A 16,544-nucleotide genomic window follows, 5' to 3' on the forward strand; every position below is an offset into this window, starting at 1 on the left:
CTGTTACAGTTAGAGCTGCAGTATTTCTGGTCAGGTGATCTCTTCCTGTTACAGTTAGAGCTGCAGTATTTCTGGTCAGGTGATCTCACAGCACACAGACCATCACGAAATTGTGGTTCAAGGCGATGTAAAAGGGCAATTTTTACTTAATTCAATTGTTTGTCGCGTGGTCCCTCACTCCAAAGGCATCAAGGCTCTATCAAACAGAGTCAGTGGCACCGTCCAAGCCACGCAATATCCAAGGTATAAGCAAAGTTCACTCTGGAGAGCCAAATTAAAGTACACTGAATCTAATTTGGCTCTCCAGAGTGAACAATTTTTACTTAAATATATTCCAGTTTGATAAGATTTTTTAATATGTCACTTAATTTGATATAAACCATCTGTTGCTCAAGTATTCATTTTGGGGGTATAGTTTTCCTTAAAATGATCTTGTGTTAGTCTTCAGTACTTTAATTCCTTCAGATTTAAACACAGAATCATCTAAATACCCTGACCTGCAGAGCTAACAAACTAAATGGACGGAAATAGACATGCAAAAGTCACAGTGCTGAAATATGGGAGAGTCCCCATGTGGTAATCGTACTATAAGTAGGAATGAAAGTGAAACATTCAGGATAATGTGACACCAGCAATTTGTAATGTGACCATAACATGATGCCTGTGTTGTCTCACCTTCTCCAATCACACAGTCATGTCACCAGCAACAGCTACTGTTTGTACCCTGGGTACCCCTGGAACTATAGCAGGGTGACACCCCAATGTTTCTATATATCTGTAACCTTGTTATGAGCTAAGGGGGCCCAGCCTGAAGGCCAGTTAGGGGGAGATTTGGGGTGAGTGCTTATTTGTACCCTGGGTACCCCTGGAACTATAGCAGGGTGACACCCCAATGTTTCTATATATCTGTAACCTTGTTTTGAGCTAAGGGGGCCCAATCTGAAGGTCAGTTAGGGGGAGATTTGGGGTGAGTGATTATTTGTACCCTGGGTACCCCTGGAACTATAGCAGGGTGACACCCCAATATTTCTATATATCTGTAACCTTGTTATGAGCTAAGGGGCCCAATCTGAAGGTCAGTTAGGGGGAGATTTGGGGTGAGTGCTTATTTGTGCCCTGGGTACCCCTGGAACTATAGCAGGGCGACACCCCAATATTTCTATATATCTGTAACCTTGTTATGAGCTAAGGGGGCCCAGTCTGAGGGCCAGTTAGGGGGAGATTTGGGGTGAGTGCTTATTTGTACCCTGGGTACCCCTGGAACTATAGCAGGGTGACACCCCAATGTTTCTATATATCTGTAACCTTGTTATGAGCTAAGGGGGACCAGTCTGAAGGTCAGTTAGGGGGAGATTTGGGGTGAGTGCTTATTTGTACCCTGGGTACCCCTGGAACTATAGCAGGGTGACACCCCAATGTTTCTATATATCTGTAACCTTGTTATGAGCTAAGGGGGCCCAGTCTGAAGGTCAGTTAGGGGGAGATTTGGGGTGAGTGATTATTTGTACCCTGGGTACCCCTGGAACTATAGCAGGGTGACACCCCAATGTTTCTATATATCTGTAACCTTGTTATGAGCTAAGGGGGCCCAGTCTGAAGGTCAGTTAGGGGGAGATTTGGGGTGAGTGTTTATTTGTACCCTGGGTACCCCTGGAACGTACTGTAACTGAGTTAAGTATTCATTTTGGGGGTATAGTTTTCCTTTAATGAGCAGTAAAGTGCAAGGGGACTGAAGGCCAGTTAAGGGGAGATATGGGGTGAGTGTTTATTTGTACCCTGGGTACCCCTGGAACTATAGCAGGGTGACACCCCAATGTTTCTATATATCTGTAACCTTGTTATGAGCTAAGGGGGCCCAATCTGAAGGTCAGTTAGGGGGAGATTTGGGGTGAGTGCTTATTTGTGCCCTGGGTACCCCTGGAACTATAGCAGGGCGACACCCCAATATTTCTATATATCTGTAACCTTGTTATGAGCTAAGGGGGCCCAGTCTGAGGGCCAGTTAGGGGGAGATTTGGGGTGAGTGCTTATTTGTACCCTGGGTACCCCTGGAACTATACCAGGGTGACACCCCAATGTTTCTATATATCTGTAACCTTGTTATGAGCTAAGGGGGACCAGTCTGAAGGTCAGTTAGGGGGAGATTTGGGGTGAGTGCTTATTTGTACCCTGGGTACCCCTGGAACTATAGCAGGGTGACACCCCAATGTTTCTATATATCTGTAACCTTGTTATGAGCTAAGGGGGACCAGTCTGAAGGTCAGTTAGGGGGAGATTTGGGGTGAGTGTTTATTTGTACCCTGGGTACCCCTGGAACTATAGCAGGGTGACTGTTACCCCAATGTTTCTATATATCTGTAACCTTGTTATGAGCAATGGGGGCCCTGTCTGAAGGTCAGTTAGGGGGAGATTTGGGGTGAGTGTTTATTTGTACCCTAGGTACCCCTGGAACTATAGCAGGGTGACACCCCAATGTTTCTATATATCTGTAACCTTGTTATGAGCTAAGGGGCCCCAGTCTGAAGGTCAGTTAGGGGGAGATTTGGGGTGAGTGTTTATTTGTACCCTGGGTACCCCTGGAACTATAGCAGAGTGACACCCCAATGTTTCTATATATCTGTAACCTTGTTATGAGCTAAGGGGGCCCAGTCTGAAGGTCAGTTAGGGGGAGATTTGGGGTGAGTGTTTATTTGTACCCTGGGTACCCCTGAGTAGCACAGACATTGCTTGATTAAAAAATGAGCCGAGGCCTGTGGCTACCTGTACAATACATGCAGTGTGCAACGTGCAAAAGAATGGGCAATTGGAGCCTTTTTCTTGCACTGTGTTGCGCTGTGTAAATGATCCCTAATGTTTTCAGAAACTTTAAAGCTTGTTGTAACCCAAAGAGGAATATAACCAAATAAGTCCAAATGCCACTGATGTATAAGAAGCGTGGGACATTATTATTAGTATTATGATTTCTCACCTCCTGTGTGACTTCCAGATCCTCCCCTCGTGTAGAAAGCCAAGACTCCAGCTCGTCCGTACTGCTGATAATTGGAGTGCGACGGGGGTCTCTCCTGTTGCCCATATTCCCCTCTATCTCCTCGGGGTTCAGACCCTTTAAACTCTGACTGCAAAAGAGTGAGAAACAGGAGCCACTGAGCACAGTTTTATCATGGGGTTAGGGTGCAGGTACTGATTCCAGAGGATATTAAACTCCATGTCTGAAGCTGGCTGATATCTCCCGCACTGACCGGCAACCAGTGTGTGTCTGAGTATTTGCTGCACTCCTGGCTAGATACAGAGTGCAGTTGGGCTGATGAGAATTAGTTAGTTTCTCACAGTCACACATACTATGGTTATTTCCAACAACGAGACAAAAAGACACCCAGACTTATTGTCATTTTCTTTCAGTGTCTCAGTGGTTTACAAACCACCAGCTTCCTCTCAGGAGGAACAGAATGACAGAGTATTATGAGCCTGTAAAGAGCCTGCACCCCCATTGTGAATACCCCGCACCCTGAGCCACAAGGCTAACATACCAGCCTTTGTATTGGGTGTGCAGATCTGTGGCCGACGCAGACAAGCCCCAGCGCTGGAGACGATGGGCGCCTTCCATTGCCGTTTCCTGCAGCTACACCGAATGCAGAAGTGGGCGAAGCGAGAAGCACACGGAAGAAACAACTGTCTGCGTGTTACGTCAGGAGGGTCATAACCTGTTATATGTCTGTATATATGCGTGTGATACTTCCCATATACTAGCACCCCACTATGTGTGTCAACAGGTCCGACCATCACAGAGGAGAACTACTTAAAGGGATACTGTCATGTTTTTTTCAAAACACATCAGTTAATAGTGCTGCAGAATTCTGCACTGAAATCCATTTCTCAAAAGAGCAAAAAGATTTTTTTATATTCAATTTTGAAATCTGACATGGGGCTAGACATATTGTCAGTTTCCCAGCTGCCCCAAGTCATGTGACTTGTGCTCTGATAAACTTCAGTCACTCTTTACTGCTGTACTGCAAGTTGGAGTGATATCACCCCCTCCCTTTCCCCCCAGCAGCCTAACAGAACAATGGGAAGGTAACCAGATAGCAGCTCCCTAACACAAGATAACAGCTGCCTGGTAGATCTAAGTACAGCACTTAATAGTAAAATCCAGGTCCCACTGAGACACATTCAGTTACATTGAGTAGGAGAAACAACAGCCTGCCAGAAAACAGTTCCATCCTAAAGTGCTGGCTCTTTCTGAAATCACATTACCAGGCAAAATGACCTGAGATGCACCTACACACCAATATTACAACTAAATACACTTGCTGGTTCAGGAATTACATTTTATATTGTACAGTGAATTATTTGCAGTGTAATTTAGAAATAGAAACGACACCATAAGAATCGTGACAGAATCCCTTGAATACGCAGGGATCATACTGCCTTCTAGAAATAGTCCATTTGATATATTAACAGCACTGAAAAAAGATAAATATATAGAAAGGCCGGTATTTTTTTCTAGAAAAGGTGGCAACCCTAGTTGCGGGAGAAAAAAAATGGTGTCCTCCCCACAGTGATTGACATTCTCCTATTTCTTTAATGCTTTTTCATATACTCCATTAAAGCATTAGCAAACACATATATGGAAGTCAGAATAAATCCAGACTGACTGGTTATCATTCCCTTTTAATGGGGATGCGCATAGTACCTGAGTTCCTCATAGTCTGCCTCCATTTCTTGCAGTCTCTTCCCTGGCTCCCAGCTGTGCCTGCGGAATGCGTCCATGGTGTGCATGGATGATCGAAGGCGGCAGGACCTCCGCAATGGGACTGCAATGAACCCATCCAGCTCCTCGCTGTGCAAATCCTCCTCACTGGGTATTCGTGGGTCCAAGGCAGAAAGGCAGCGCTGTTTGGGAACCCTCGCCACGAAGGGCCCTGCTTCCCCGCCAGTCACAAACACTTCTGCATTATTCATTCTGGAGCCCGTAAGAACATCCAAGCTGTGGCATGAAAACAATAATCATGGGTAAGAAAAACAGTAATACTTTTGGAGATATGTATCCATGAAGGAGAGACCTGTGAGGATTGGGGAGCTCTGTGCCCATGAAGTAGAGACCTGTGAGGGTTGGGGAGCTCTGTGCCCATGAAGGAGAGACATGTGAGGTTTGGGGAGCTCTGTGCCCATGAAGGAGAGACCTGTGAGGGTTGGGAAGCTCTGTGCCCATGAAGGAGAGACATGTGAGGGTTGGGGGTTCTGTACCCATGAAGGAGAGACCTGTGAGGGTTGGGGGGCTCTGTGCTCACAAAGGAGACATCTGTGAGGGTTGGGGAGATCTGTGCCCATGAAGGAGAGACATGTGAGGGTTGGGGAGATCTGTGCCCATGAAGGAGAGACATGTGAGGGTTGGGGAGATCTGTGCCCATGAAGGAGAGACATGTGAGGGTTGGGGGGTTCTGCACCCATGAAGGAGAGACATGTGAGGGTTGGGGAGCTCTGTGCCCATGAAGGAGAGACCTGTGAGGGTTGGGTAGCTCTGTTTCCATGAAGGAGAGACATGTGAGGGTCGGGGACCTCCGTACCCATGAAGAAGAGACTTGTGAGGGTGGGGGAGCTCTGTACCCATGAAGGAAAGACATGTGAGGGTTAGGGAGCTCTGTGCCCATGAAGGAGAGACATATGAGGGTCGGGGAGCTCTGTGCCCATGAAGGAGAGACCTGTGAGGGCTGGGGAGCTCTGTTCCCATGAAAGAGAGACATTTGAGGGTTGGGGACCTCCGTACCCATGAAGAAGAGACTTGTGAGGGTTGGAGAGTTCTGTGCCCATGAAGGAGAGACCTGTGAGGGTAGGAGAGCTCTGTGCCCATGAAGGAAAGACATGTGAGGGTTGGGGAGCTTTGTAAACATGAAGGAGAGACCGATGTGGTTAGGGGGAGTTCTATATCCATAAAGGAAAGAGTTACACGTATTTATTCAGCTAAGGATACTTACCTACCTCCCAACAGGGTGTTGGATTAGGACCTGCATTGTCCAAAATGCAGACACTGTGATGCTCTGTGTTCAGCGCAAACTGGAGATTCTACCATTTGTCTCATTCCCTTTCCTGCAAACAGAAGAGGAAGACTCAATATAATCTAGTAGCAAGGCCACTGCTGTGCATCTGATACGTAAGGCTTATAAGTGCCCTTCTCCCACCCTCATTAACATCTCCACAAACACCTTTTTCCCTTTTTTGGCTTTATATTGACAAAATTAGTGTTAGATTATACAATAATAGTTTTCACCAAAGCAGTTACCCTCCACCAACTATATACCCCTTTATAACTTTGAAGGCGGCCAGATACAGTATGGGCCAATAAAATCTGCCAACTCAGGACCTTGTATGGGGCCTTTCCAACCAATATCCATCTGGGACTTGGGCAGATTGGTCACTCATGTAGGTTAAAAGATCCTGTCGATCCATGACCACAATGTGGCAGTTCTTTTCCATCAGGATCATCCCAAATGACCCAGCATGACCCACCACATCAGATAAAGCATGTGTCCTACTATAACTTCTAGAATGACAAAAGGCAATTTTATTTGGGACTTTTATATACAGTTAGCATTGCTGACTTGTAACATTGGGGGTACTGAGGTTCAATGACCCCAGTTAAGCTTATATAGTTCCCCCTTTTTATTTGCCCCAGGTGTCATGGCCCAAACAACACATACTGGTAGGTGCCTTATGATATTTGCCCCTGGTTGTTGGACAACTGGATTATAAAGTCCACTGGGCAGAGATATGAATGATGAATATGTCACTCCAGTGAGTACGACTCAGGAGGGGCAGATAATGAAATGGTGTGTCTCATGGAGGGACTAGTTTAAAGGGATACTGTCATGGGAAATGTGTTTTTTTAATGCATCAGTTAATAGTGCTGCTCCAGCAGAATTCTGCACTGAAATCCATTTCTTAAAAGAGTAAACAGATTTTTTTATATTTAATTTTGAAATCTGACATAGGGCTAGACATATTGTCAGTTTCCCAGCTGCCCCCAGTCATGTGACTTGTGCTCTGATAAACTTCAGTCACTCTTTACTGCTGTACTGCAAGTTGGAGTGATATCACCCCCTCCCTTCCCCCCCCCCAGCAGCCTAACAACAGAACAATGGGAAGGTAACCAAGATAACAGCTGCCTGGTAGATCTAAGAACAACACTCAATAGTAAAATCCAGGTCCCACTGAGACACATTCAGTTACATTAAGTAGGAGAAACAACAGGCTGCCAGAAAGCAGTTCCATCCTAAAGTGCTGGCTCTTTCTGAAATCACATGACCAGGCAAAATGACCTGAGATGCACCTACACACCAATATTACAACTAAATACACTTGCTGTTCAGGAACTACATTTTATATTTGCAGTGTAAGTGTAATTTAGAAATAAAAACAACAACAGAATCCCTTTAATATATCTGTGGGTAAGGCAGATCCCCCAGCTTTGGACTGGTTTGTCTATTGAGCCTCTTCCCAGTAACCCAAACCCCTGTGTGACGTCAGGGAAAAACTATCACTGGGAGACACTTAGTGAAGCATGACACAACTGATTACTGGAGAATAAAGGACCAGTGACTCACTGAAGCCTACAGGCACTGATAATTAACCTGCACAACCTCCTCCGGAGATTAACCTGCCCATAAAAGTCTGGTCGGCAGGTGATTATTAACCCAGAGGACTGTGTGACTGAGGGGGGGATGGTAGATCTGACATGGGAATCCCACTGTCCTGGTATAAAATACTAATATTATTAGATTTATATTATATTTACATATTTCTTAAAGATTATACATCCTTTCTTCAATGGAGCTTACAAGTGAAGGTTCACACACACTATGATCAGTTTTGTGCCTGTAATTAAATGACAGCACCAGGACACACCCAGACACAGGGAGAACAACCCCTCAGTGACTTCTAATATCCTTATCATTTACAGAAGGGGGTACATTATCCCTTATAATACATGAGTGATACTCAGAGTTCCCTGTATAACTCAGCCTGCAGCCTTGTGCCTTTATATGGTCACAGAACAACCCCTCAGTGACTTCTTATATCCTTATCATTACAGTAGGGGGTACATTATCCCTTATAATACATGAGTGATACTCTGAGTTCCCTGTATAACTCAGCCTGCAGCCTTGTGCCTTTATATGGTCACAGAACAACCCCTCAGTGACTTCTTATATCCTTATCATTTACAGTAGGGGGTACATTATCCCTTATAATACATGAGTGATACTCAGAGTTCCCTGTATAACTCAGCCTGCAGCCTTGTGTCTTTATATGGTCACAGAACAACCCCTCAGTGACTTCTAATATCCTTATCATTTACAGTAGGGGGTACATTATCCCTTATAATACATGAGTGATACTCAGAGTTCCCTGTATAACTCAGCCTGCAGCCTTGTGCCTTTATATGGTCTCAGAACAACCCCTCAGTGACTTCTAATATCCTTATCATTTACAGTAGGGGGTACATTATCCCTTATAATACATGAGTGATACTCAGAGTTCCCTGTATAACTCAGCCTGCAGCCTTGTGCCTTTATATGGTCACAGAACAACCCCTCAGTGACTTCGAATATCCTTATCATTTACAGTAGGGGGTACATAATCCCTTATAATACATGTGTGATACTCAGAGTTCCCTGTATAACTCAGCCTGCAGCCTTGTGCCTTTATATGGTCACAGAACAACCCCTCAGTGACTTCTAATATCCTTATCATTTACAGTAGGGGGTACATTATCCCTTATAATACATGAGTGATACTCAGAGTTCCCTGTATTACTCAGCCTGCAGCCTTGTGCCTTTATATGGTCACAGAACAACCCCTCAGTGACTTCTAATATCCTTATCATTTACAGTAGGGGGTACATTATCCCTTATAATACATGAGTGATACTCAGAGTTCCCTGTATAAGTCAGATATTTAGAGAGCACCGTGTGTATGGCTGTTGGTGACACACTACAGTACATATGATACTGGGGGTTAAAGACGTATCAGTAGCTTGTGCCCTTCCTGTAAACTTGTTGCTCGTTCCTGATCAGCGCCTCGAATCACTTTTGTGCTATATCTACACTCTCATCTAAAGACTGCTTCATGGATCACACTGCAGAAATTCGGGATGCAGCGAATCCGAATACACTATTTTGGATTCAGCCGAACCCTTAGTGAAAGATTCGGCTGAATACCAAACCGAATCCTAATTTGCATATGCAAATTAAGATTTGGTTTGGCCGGGCAAAAGGATTCGGCCGAATCCTGCTGAAAAAGGCCGAATCTTGAGTTTGGTGCATCCGTAGCAGAAATTGCGAGTGTTTTCTAAAGAAATGTTTCTCTGCATCTGTACCCAAGTACTTTTCTCCCTGTACCCCCAGATTCACACATTATTACACCCCTGTAGCAAATTCTCGTGTCCTGGAATCACAGACTGCGTGACGCCTGCGCTTTACTAAAAGAGGCCGCATTGTACAGATATAGTCACGCGCATGACAAATATGTGAAGATCGTTTGTTTGTTAGTAGGGCCATTTCAGCATCAGGGATTAAGGGACAGATGATACAGATTCTGCGCAGGTGGAGAATACACTGCCGGCTGCTCACCAGACACACAGGTTTTCGGGGCAAATTGCAAAATCTCACGATTCTGTGCTGAAATCTGTGCTGGAGCAACACAAGGATTCCAGACAGGAGCACAGAAGAGGAATCTGCTGGTGTCTGGGGCTGATATCAACCTGTGGATTTCAGCAGAGGATTTCTGCCCCGTCTGACCCTACAATAAGCACTGCGGGGATATTAATTATAACTGGGTGCCTAACCTGCTGAGGTGGCACTTAAAGGAGAAGCAAAGCTACGGAGGCAGTTTATTGCCAATAGATTAGCTGTAATAGTGCAAGCTAGAGCTATATTTATTCTGCAGAATGCTTTACCATACCTGATTTAAAAGCTCTAGAAACTCTTTGTTTGTTAAGGATAGCAGCTGCCATATTAGCTTGGTGTGACATCACTTCCTGCCTGATTCTCTCCCTGCTCACTCATATCTCTGGGCTCAGATTACAGCAGGGAGGAGGAGGAGCAAACTGAGCATGCTCAAGCCCTAGCCCTGGAGGTTTAAGCTGAAAACAGGAAGTCTGATACAGAAGCCCATGAGTACACAATAGAAGGAAAGAAATGTGCTGTTTCTTTTGACAGAGGACAAATATATAGGAAGGCCGGTATTTTTTCCAGAAAAGGTGGCAACACTAACTGCAGCTCTTACTTACAACATTGGTCAGCCACCCCCTTCCCCATATTGCGACTCTGATGGGCCCTAAGGAAGTGTGGGCCCCCCTCTGCACCCCAATTAGTTGCATCACTGAATAAATAACCCCCTTCCCCAGAGTTAGATCTATATAAATACACCAGTAACCCCTCAAAGTAATGCTGCTCTATCTTTATTCCCTATTAATAACATTGGGATCACTGACCTCCCTATATATTTATCTTTATTCCCTATTAATAACATTGGGATCACTGACCTCCCTATATATTTATCTTTATTCCCTATTAATAACATTGAGATCACTGACCTTCCTATATATTTATCTTTATTCCCTATTAATAACATTGGGATCACTGACCTTCCTATATATTTATCTTTATTCCCTATTAATAACATTGGGATCACTGACCTTCCTATATATTTATCTTTATTCCCTATTAATAACATTGAGATCACTGACCTTCCTATATATTTATCTTTATTCCCTATTAATAACATGGGATCACTGACCTTCCTATATATTTATCTTTATTCCCTATTAATAACATTGGGATCACTGACCTTCCTATATATTTATCTTTATTCCCTATTAATAACATTGGGATCACTGACCTTCCTATATATTTATCTTTATTCCCTATTAATAACATTGGGATCACTGACCTTCCTATATATTTATCTTTATTCCCTATTAATAACATTGGGATCACTGACCTTTCCTATATATTTATCTTTATTCCCTATTAATAACATTGGGATCACTGACCTTCCTATATATTTATCTTTATTCCCTATTAATAACATTGGGATCACTGACCTTCCTATATATTTATCTTTATTCCTATTAATAACATTGGGATCACTGACCTTCCTATATATTTATCTTTATTCCTATTAATAACATTGGGATCACTGGACCTTCCTATATATTTATCTTTATTCCTATTAATAACATTGGGATCACTGACCTTCCTATATATTTATCTTTATTCCCTATTAATAACATTGGGATCACTGACCTTCCTATATATTTATCTTTATTCCCTATTAATAACATTTGGGATCACTGACCTTCCTATATATTTATCTTTATTCCCTATTAATAACATTGAGATCACTGACCTTCCTATATATTTTATCTTATATTCCCTATTTAATAACATTGGGATCACTGACCTTCCTATATATTTATCTTTATTCCCTATTAATAACATTGGGATCACTGACCTTCCTATATATTTATCTTTATTCCCCTAATTAATAACATTGGGATCACTGACCTTCCTATATATTTATCTTTATTCCCTATTAATAACATTTGGATCACTGACCTTCCTATTTATTTATCTTTATTCCCTATTAATAACATTGGGATCACTGACCTTCCTATATATTTATCTTTATTCCCTATTAATAACATTGGGATCACTGACCTTCCTATATATTTTATCTTTATTCCCTATTAATACATTGGGATCACTGATCTTCCTATATATTTATCTTTATTCCCTATTAATAACATTGGGATCACTGACCTTCCTATATATTTATCTTTATTCCCTATTAAAGGTTCACCATTTAGTAACATTTTATTATGGTGTACAAAGTGATATTCCAAGACAATTTGCAATCGATTTACAGGCTTTATTATTTGTGGTTTATGAGTTATTTAGCTTTTTATTCAGCAGCTCTCCAGTTTGCAGTTTCAGCAGTCTGGTTGCCAGGGTCCCCATTCCCCTAGCAACTATGCATTGGTTTATATAAGAGACTGGAATATGAATAGGAAAGGCCTGAATAGAAAGATGAGTAATAAAAAGTAGCAATAACAATACATTTGTAGCTTTACAGAGCATTTGTTTTGTATATTGGGTCAGTGACCCCCTTTGAAAACTGGAAAAGGTTAGAAGAAAAAAAGCAAATAACGCAAATTAAGACCAATTTGAACACAAAGACCATTTACTGATAATGCCAATCTAATCTCTGCTCCATAATAAAGTGCCCAATAGAGTGCAGTTGCCAGAGTAACATAGACGCAATGAAACAAAGAGGAGTGAGAGGCCTGCTTGGGAGCATGAGGTACAATTATCCGCAACCCTCCAACTATCAAGCGGGTACAGAGAGTTGCAGTTTAACAACTGGACGAGTGAACATCCCAGGCTCGTGTACTGTTATTTTGTATCACTGCTCTCTCTGTTCATCTTCACTGACACAAAGCTTGGTTGCTGGGGTAAGCGAACACCCTAGCAACCAGATAACTGTTTACATTTCAGACTGAACAAATGCACAAACTTTTTTCTTACTCCCAACTCCAGACTACCAGTCCCAGCAGCCTGCTCAAAGAATCTTTAGATAGAAAACGCTTTTCTAAGCAAAAAAAACAAAAAAAACAAGACTTTCATTGGCTTTAAAGTGATTTCTGCACTGCTGGTTCAGACTCCCACAGGTATTTTAGTACAGGTTTGAGACCTGTTATCCAGAATGCTCGGGACCTGAGGTTTTCCGGATAACAGATCTTTCTGTAATTTGGATCTTCATACCTTAAGTCTACTGAAAAATCATGTAAATATTAAATAAACCCAATAGGCTGGTTTTGCTTCCAATAAGGATTAATTATATCTTAGTTGGGATCAAGTACAAGCGACTGTTTTATTATTACTAGGGATACATCAAATCCACTATTTTGGATTCAGCCGAACCCCTGAATCCTTTGTGAAAGATTTGTCCTAATACCAACCCTAATTTGCATATGCAAATCAGTGAGGCTAAAAATGGTTTACTTCTTTGTTTTGTGACAAAAAGTCACCTGATTTAAAGGATTCGGATTAGTTTCTGAAAATGGCTGAATATCTAACCGAATCCTGGATTTGTTGCATCCCTAATTGTAACAGAGAAAAAGGAAATCATTTTTAAAAATGTGGATTATTTTGATAAAATAGAGTCTATGGGAGACGGCGTTTCTGTAATTCGGAGCTTTCTGGATAACGGGTTTCTTTCTGTAGAATGGGTCCCTAGGCTGTGTTTGCACAGAATCTAGCGCAAGACATATATGTGCCCACTATTTGCCCTTTGCACCCACATTTCACAAATGAAGCCCTGGAGCAGATTTACTCTCCCTGCCATCCAAGACTCCATCATCCACAGTGCTTTGCATGCTTCTTCACACGTCTGTTATCAGTCATGTGCTACATCATTTCAATAGTCAGAACCAACAGTGCAGAGAATGGCCGACAGATTCTGCTTTAAATACCAATCACATTTACAAAAGCAATTCCAATTACGGTACTCAGAATGACATTTTTCTTTCATGAGGCAAAATTCAAATTTTGCCATTGCTCTCCTTTAAATGGGTTGTTTACCTTTAAATTAACTGTTAGTATGATGTAGAGAGGGATATTCTGAGATAATTTGCAATTGGTTTTCATTTTTTATTATTTGTGGTTTTTGTTATTTAGCTTTTTATTCAGCAGCTCTCCAGTTTGCAATATTAGCAATTTGGTTGCTATGGTCCAAATTCCCCTAGCAACCATGCATTGATTTGAATAAGAGACTGGAATATGAATAGGAGAGGCCTGAATAGAAAGAGGAGGAATAAAAAGTAGCAATTACAATACATTTGTAGCCTTACAGAGCATTTGTTTCTTTTAGATGGGGTCAGTGACCCCCATTTGGAAGCTGGAAAGAGAAAGAAAAGGTAGGAAGAAGAAGAAAAAGGTAAATCTGAAAACTCTAAAAAAGAAATAATGAAGACCAATTGTAAAGTTGATGAGAATTAGCCATTGTATAAGATACTAAAAGTGAACATAAAGATGAACCACCCCTCAGGGGATACAATTGTTGGGAGGCAGAAAGCACACGGTTCTGAATGAAGAAATTGTCCACAATATAAAGTTACAATGTATCATACAAACAATATAACACAGGCCCATAGTAGAGACCCCCAACATACACACGGACCAGCCCAACTTACACTTATAGGGGGGTTTGCTCTCCCTCTCACCTTCAGCAATAAGATCCCTTACCTTGCCGTGCTGCACACCTGGGACAATACACCTATAAGCCCCGCCTCCAGGATCCCACTCCCTGTCTGGTTGGTTGCCAATACCAAGCAGCAGCTGAGCTGAGCCAATCCGTGCCAAGCAGGAACTCCACCTGTAAACTTATCCTACAGCATTTAAATGGCCTGGAGATTTAAAGGGGCCAAGGCTCCTGCACAGCATTTCTCATTACTCAGATTCATTTAGTTTATTATTAATTACTTACAAGCATAAAAGGCTGATAAAGTAAAGGAGAATAATGGATGACTACATGGTGATAAAACAAAGGTCAGGATGGATTATATCCAGCCTAGGAACATATCGGGAGGAAGTAGTTGGTGCAATAAGGAAATGATTCTCCAGCCCTATAAATGTACCCTGAGCCAACTGACAGCTGCAAAGTCAACAGGTACAGCTGCCAACGTGTATAGGGAGGACAGTGGGTTAAAGGATAAGTAAACCTTGAAAATAAGTGAATGTAAAACTGATCAGGGTGCGATTCTAATGTACATTCATTATTTATTTTCTTTTAATTCCAAGATATTAAGGGATACATGTGCTGTTAATATGAATGAATTTTGTTACAACAGCGCCACCTGCTGGTCATTTCCCCACCAGTCTGACCAGCAAGTAGTCAAGGAAGTTGTCAGGAGAAAGAAAGAGGCTGATGTTCTTCTGCTTAGGAATAAAATTAGAAACCTTTCTCACATCTTTCCTAAGCAGAAGAAAGCTGCCCATAGACGCAAAGATTTCATCGTACGAATCGTGGATTCGTACGATTTTCAGAATGTCTGTGGAGAGTCCTGACATTTTTCGTCCAGCGGATTTCTGTCGGCTGCCGATAATATCTCTGTGTGTATTGCCGATCGTATGATTTTCAGTGGGAGACTGTCATCCGCTTTGTCTATCGTTCAATTGCTGTCGGGGGCGGAACATCGGCTGATCTGTTCTTTAACTACTTTATTTGGTCGGAATGATAAGACTTTGATCTGAATAGTAAGTGGCGGGTCGGGAGATGGGAAAGTCCAATCGTACAATGATTCCTACGATCGGATCTTTGCGTCTGTGGCCAACTTTAGTAAATCTGCCCCTACATGTATCCCTTAAAGGAACAGTTCAGTGTAAAAATAAAAACTGGGTAAATAGATAGTCTGTGCAAAATAAAAAATGTATCTAATATAGTTAGTTAGGCAAAAATGTAATGTATAAAGGCTGGAGTGACTGGATGTGTAACATAATAGCCAGAACACTACTTCCTGCTTTTCAGCTCTCTAACTCTGAGTTAGTCAGTGACTATAAGGGGAGCCACCTGGGACATAACTGTTCAGTGAGTTTGAAATTGCTCCTCAGTATTCAGCTCAGATTCAAAAGCAACAGATATGACCATGTCTCTGATTGGTTACTGCCTGGTAACCAATAAGTGGAAAGCAAGAGAGCTGAAAAGCAGGAAGTAGTGTTCTGGCTATTATGTTACACATCCAGTCACTCCAGCCTTTATATATTACATTTTTGCCTAAATAACTATATTAGATACATTTTATATTTTACTGTTTACCCAGTTTTTATTTTTACTCTGAATAATTCCTTTAATATCTTGGCATTAAAAACAAATAAATAATGAATGTACATTGCAAAAGTGATTAGAATAGCCCTCTAATCAATTTTATATTCACTTATTTTTAAGGTTTACTTATACTTTAAATAAAAATTGCTTCCCCGACCTGAACCTGCACAACCCACTGGTTTTGGGCCAGCACCAGTGTAAGGCACTGCCTTATGCCTTAAAGGGATGGTTCACCTTTGAAGTAACTTTTAGTATGTTATAGAATGCCCACTTCTAAGCAACTTTTCAATTGGTCTTAATTATTTATATTTTTTTTATAGTTTTTTAGTTATTTGCCTTTTTCTTTGGATTCTTCTCAGCTTTCAAATGGGGGTCACTGACCCCCATCTAAAAACAAATGCTCTGTAAAGCTATACATTTATTGTTATTGTTCATTTTTATTACTCTTATCTTTTTATTCAGGCCTCTCCTATTCATATTCCAGTCTCTTATTTAAATCAGGCCATGGTTGCTAGGCTAATTTGGACCCTAGCAACCAGATGGCTGAAACGGCAAACTGGAGAGCTGCTGAATAAAAAGCTAAATAACTCGAAAACCACAAATAATAAAAAATGATGCAAATGCAAATTGTCTCAGAATATCCCTCTCTACATCATACTAACAGT

The 16,544-nt window shown here is 41.8% G+C and overlaps 1 protein-coding gene across 2 annotated transcripts in view; it reads right to left on the reverse strand.

The window, feature by feature from the left end:
* The window catches only part of arhgef2.L (Rho/Rac guanine nucleotide exchange factor 2 L homeolog), a 116,119-nt gene that overhangs the window by 76,525 nt on the left and 23,050 nt on the right, over nt 1-16,544 (reverse strand). The window contains exons 2-4 of one of the 2 annotated variants that reach the window (XM_041573738.1): nt 5,977-6,084; nt 4,691-4,984; nt 2,969-3,116 (exon numbers count right to left, since the gene is read on the reverse strand). In XM_041573738.1, coding sequence (XP_041429672.1) covers nt 2,969-3,116; nt 4,691-4,984; nt 5,977-6,008 — 474 coding nt within the window. In that variant the 5' untranslated portion in view covers nt 6,009-6,084. Of the gene's footprint in view, nt 1-2,968; nt 3,117-4,690; nt 4,985-5,972; nt 6,091-16,544 lie in introns of those variants that run through there. The other variant, XM_041573739.1, reaches the window with a different exon arrangement.

The sequence above is a fragment of the Xenopus laevis genome, chromosome 8L (genome assembly GCF_017654675.1).
Source record: "Xenopus laevis strain J_2021 chromosome 8L, Xenopus_laevis_v10.1, whole genome shotgun sequence".
Taxonomy (NCBI): Eukaryota; Metazoa; Chordata; class Amphibia; order Anura; family Pipidae; genus Xenopus; species Xenopus laevis.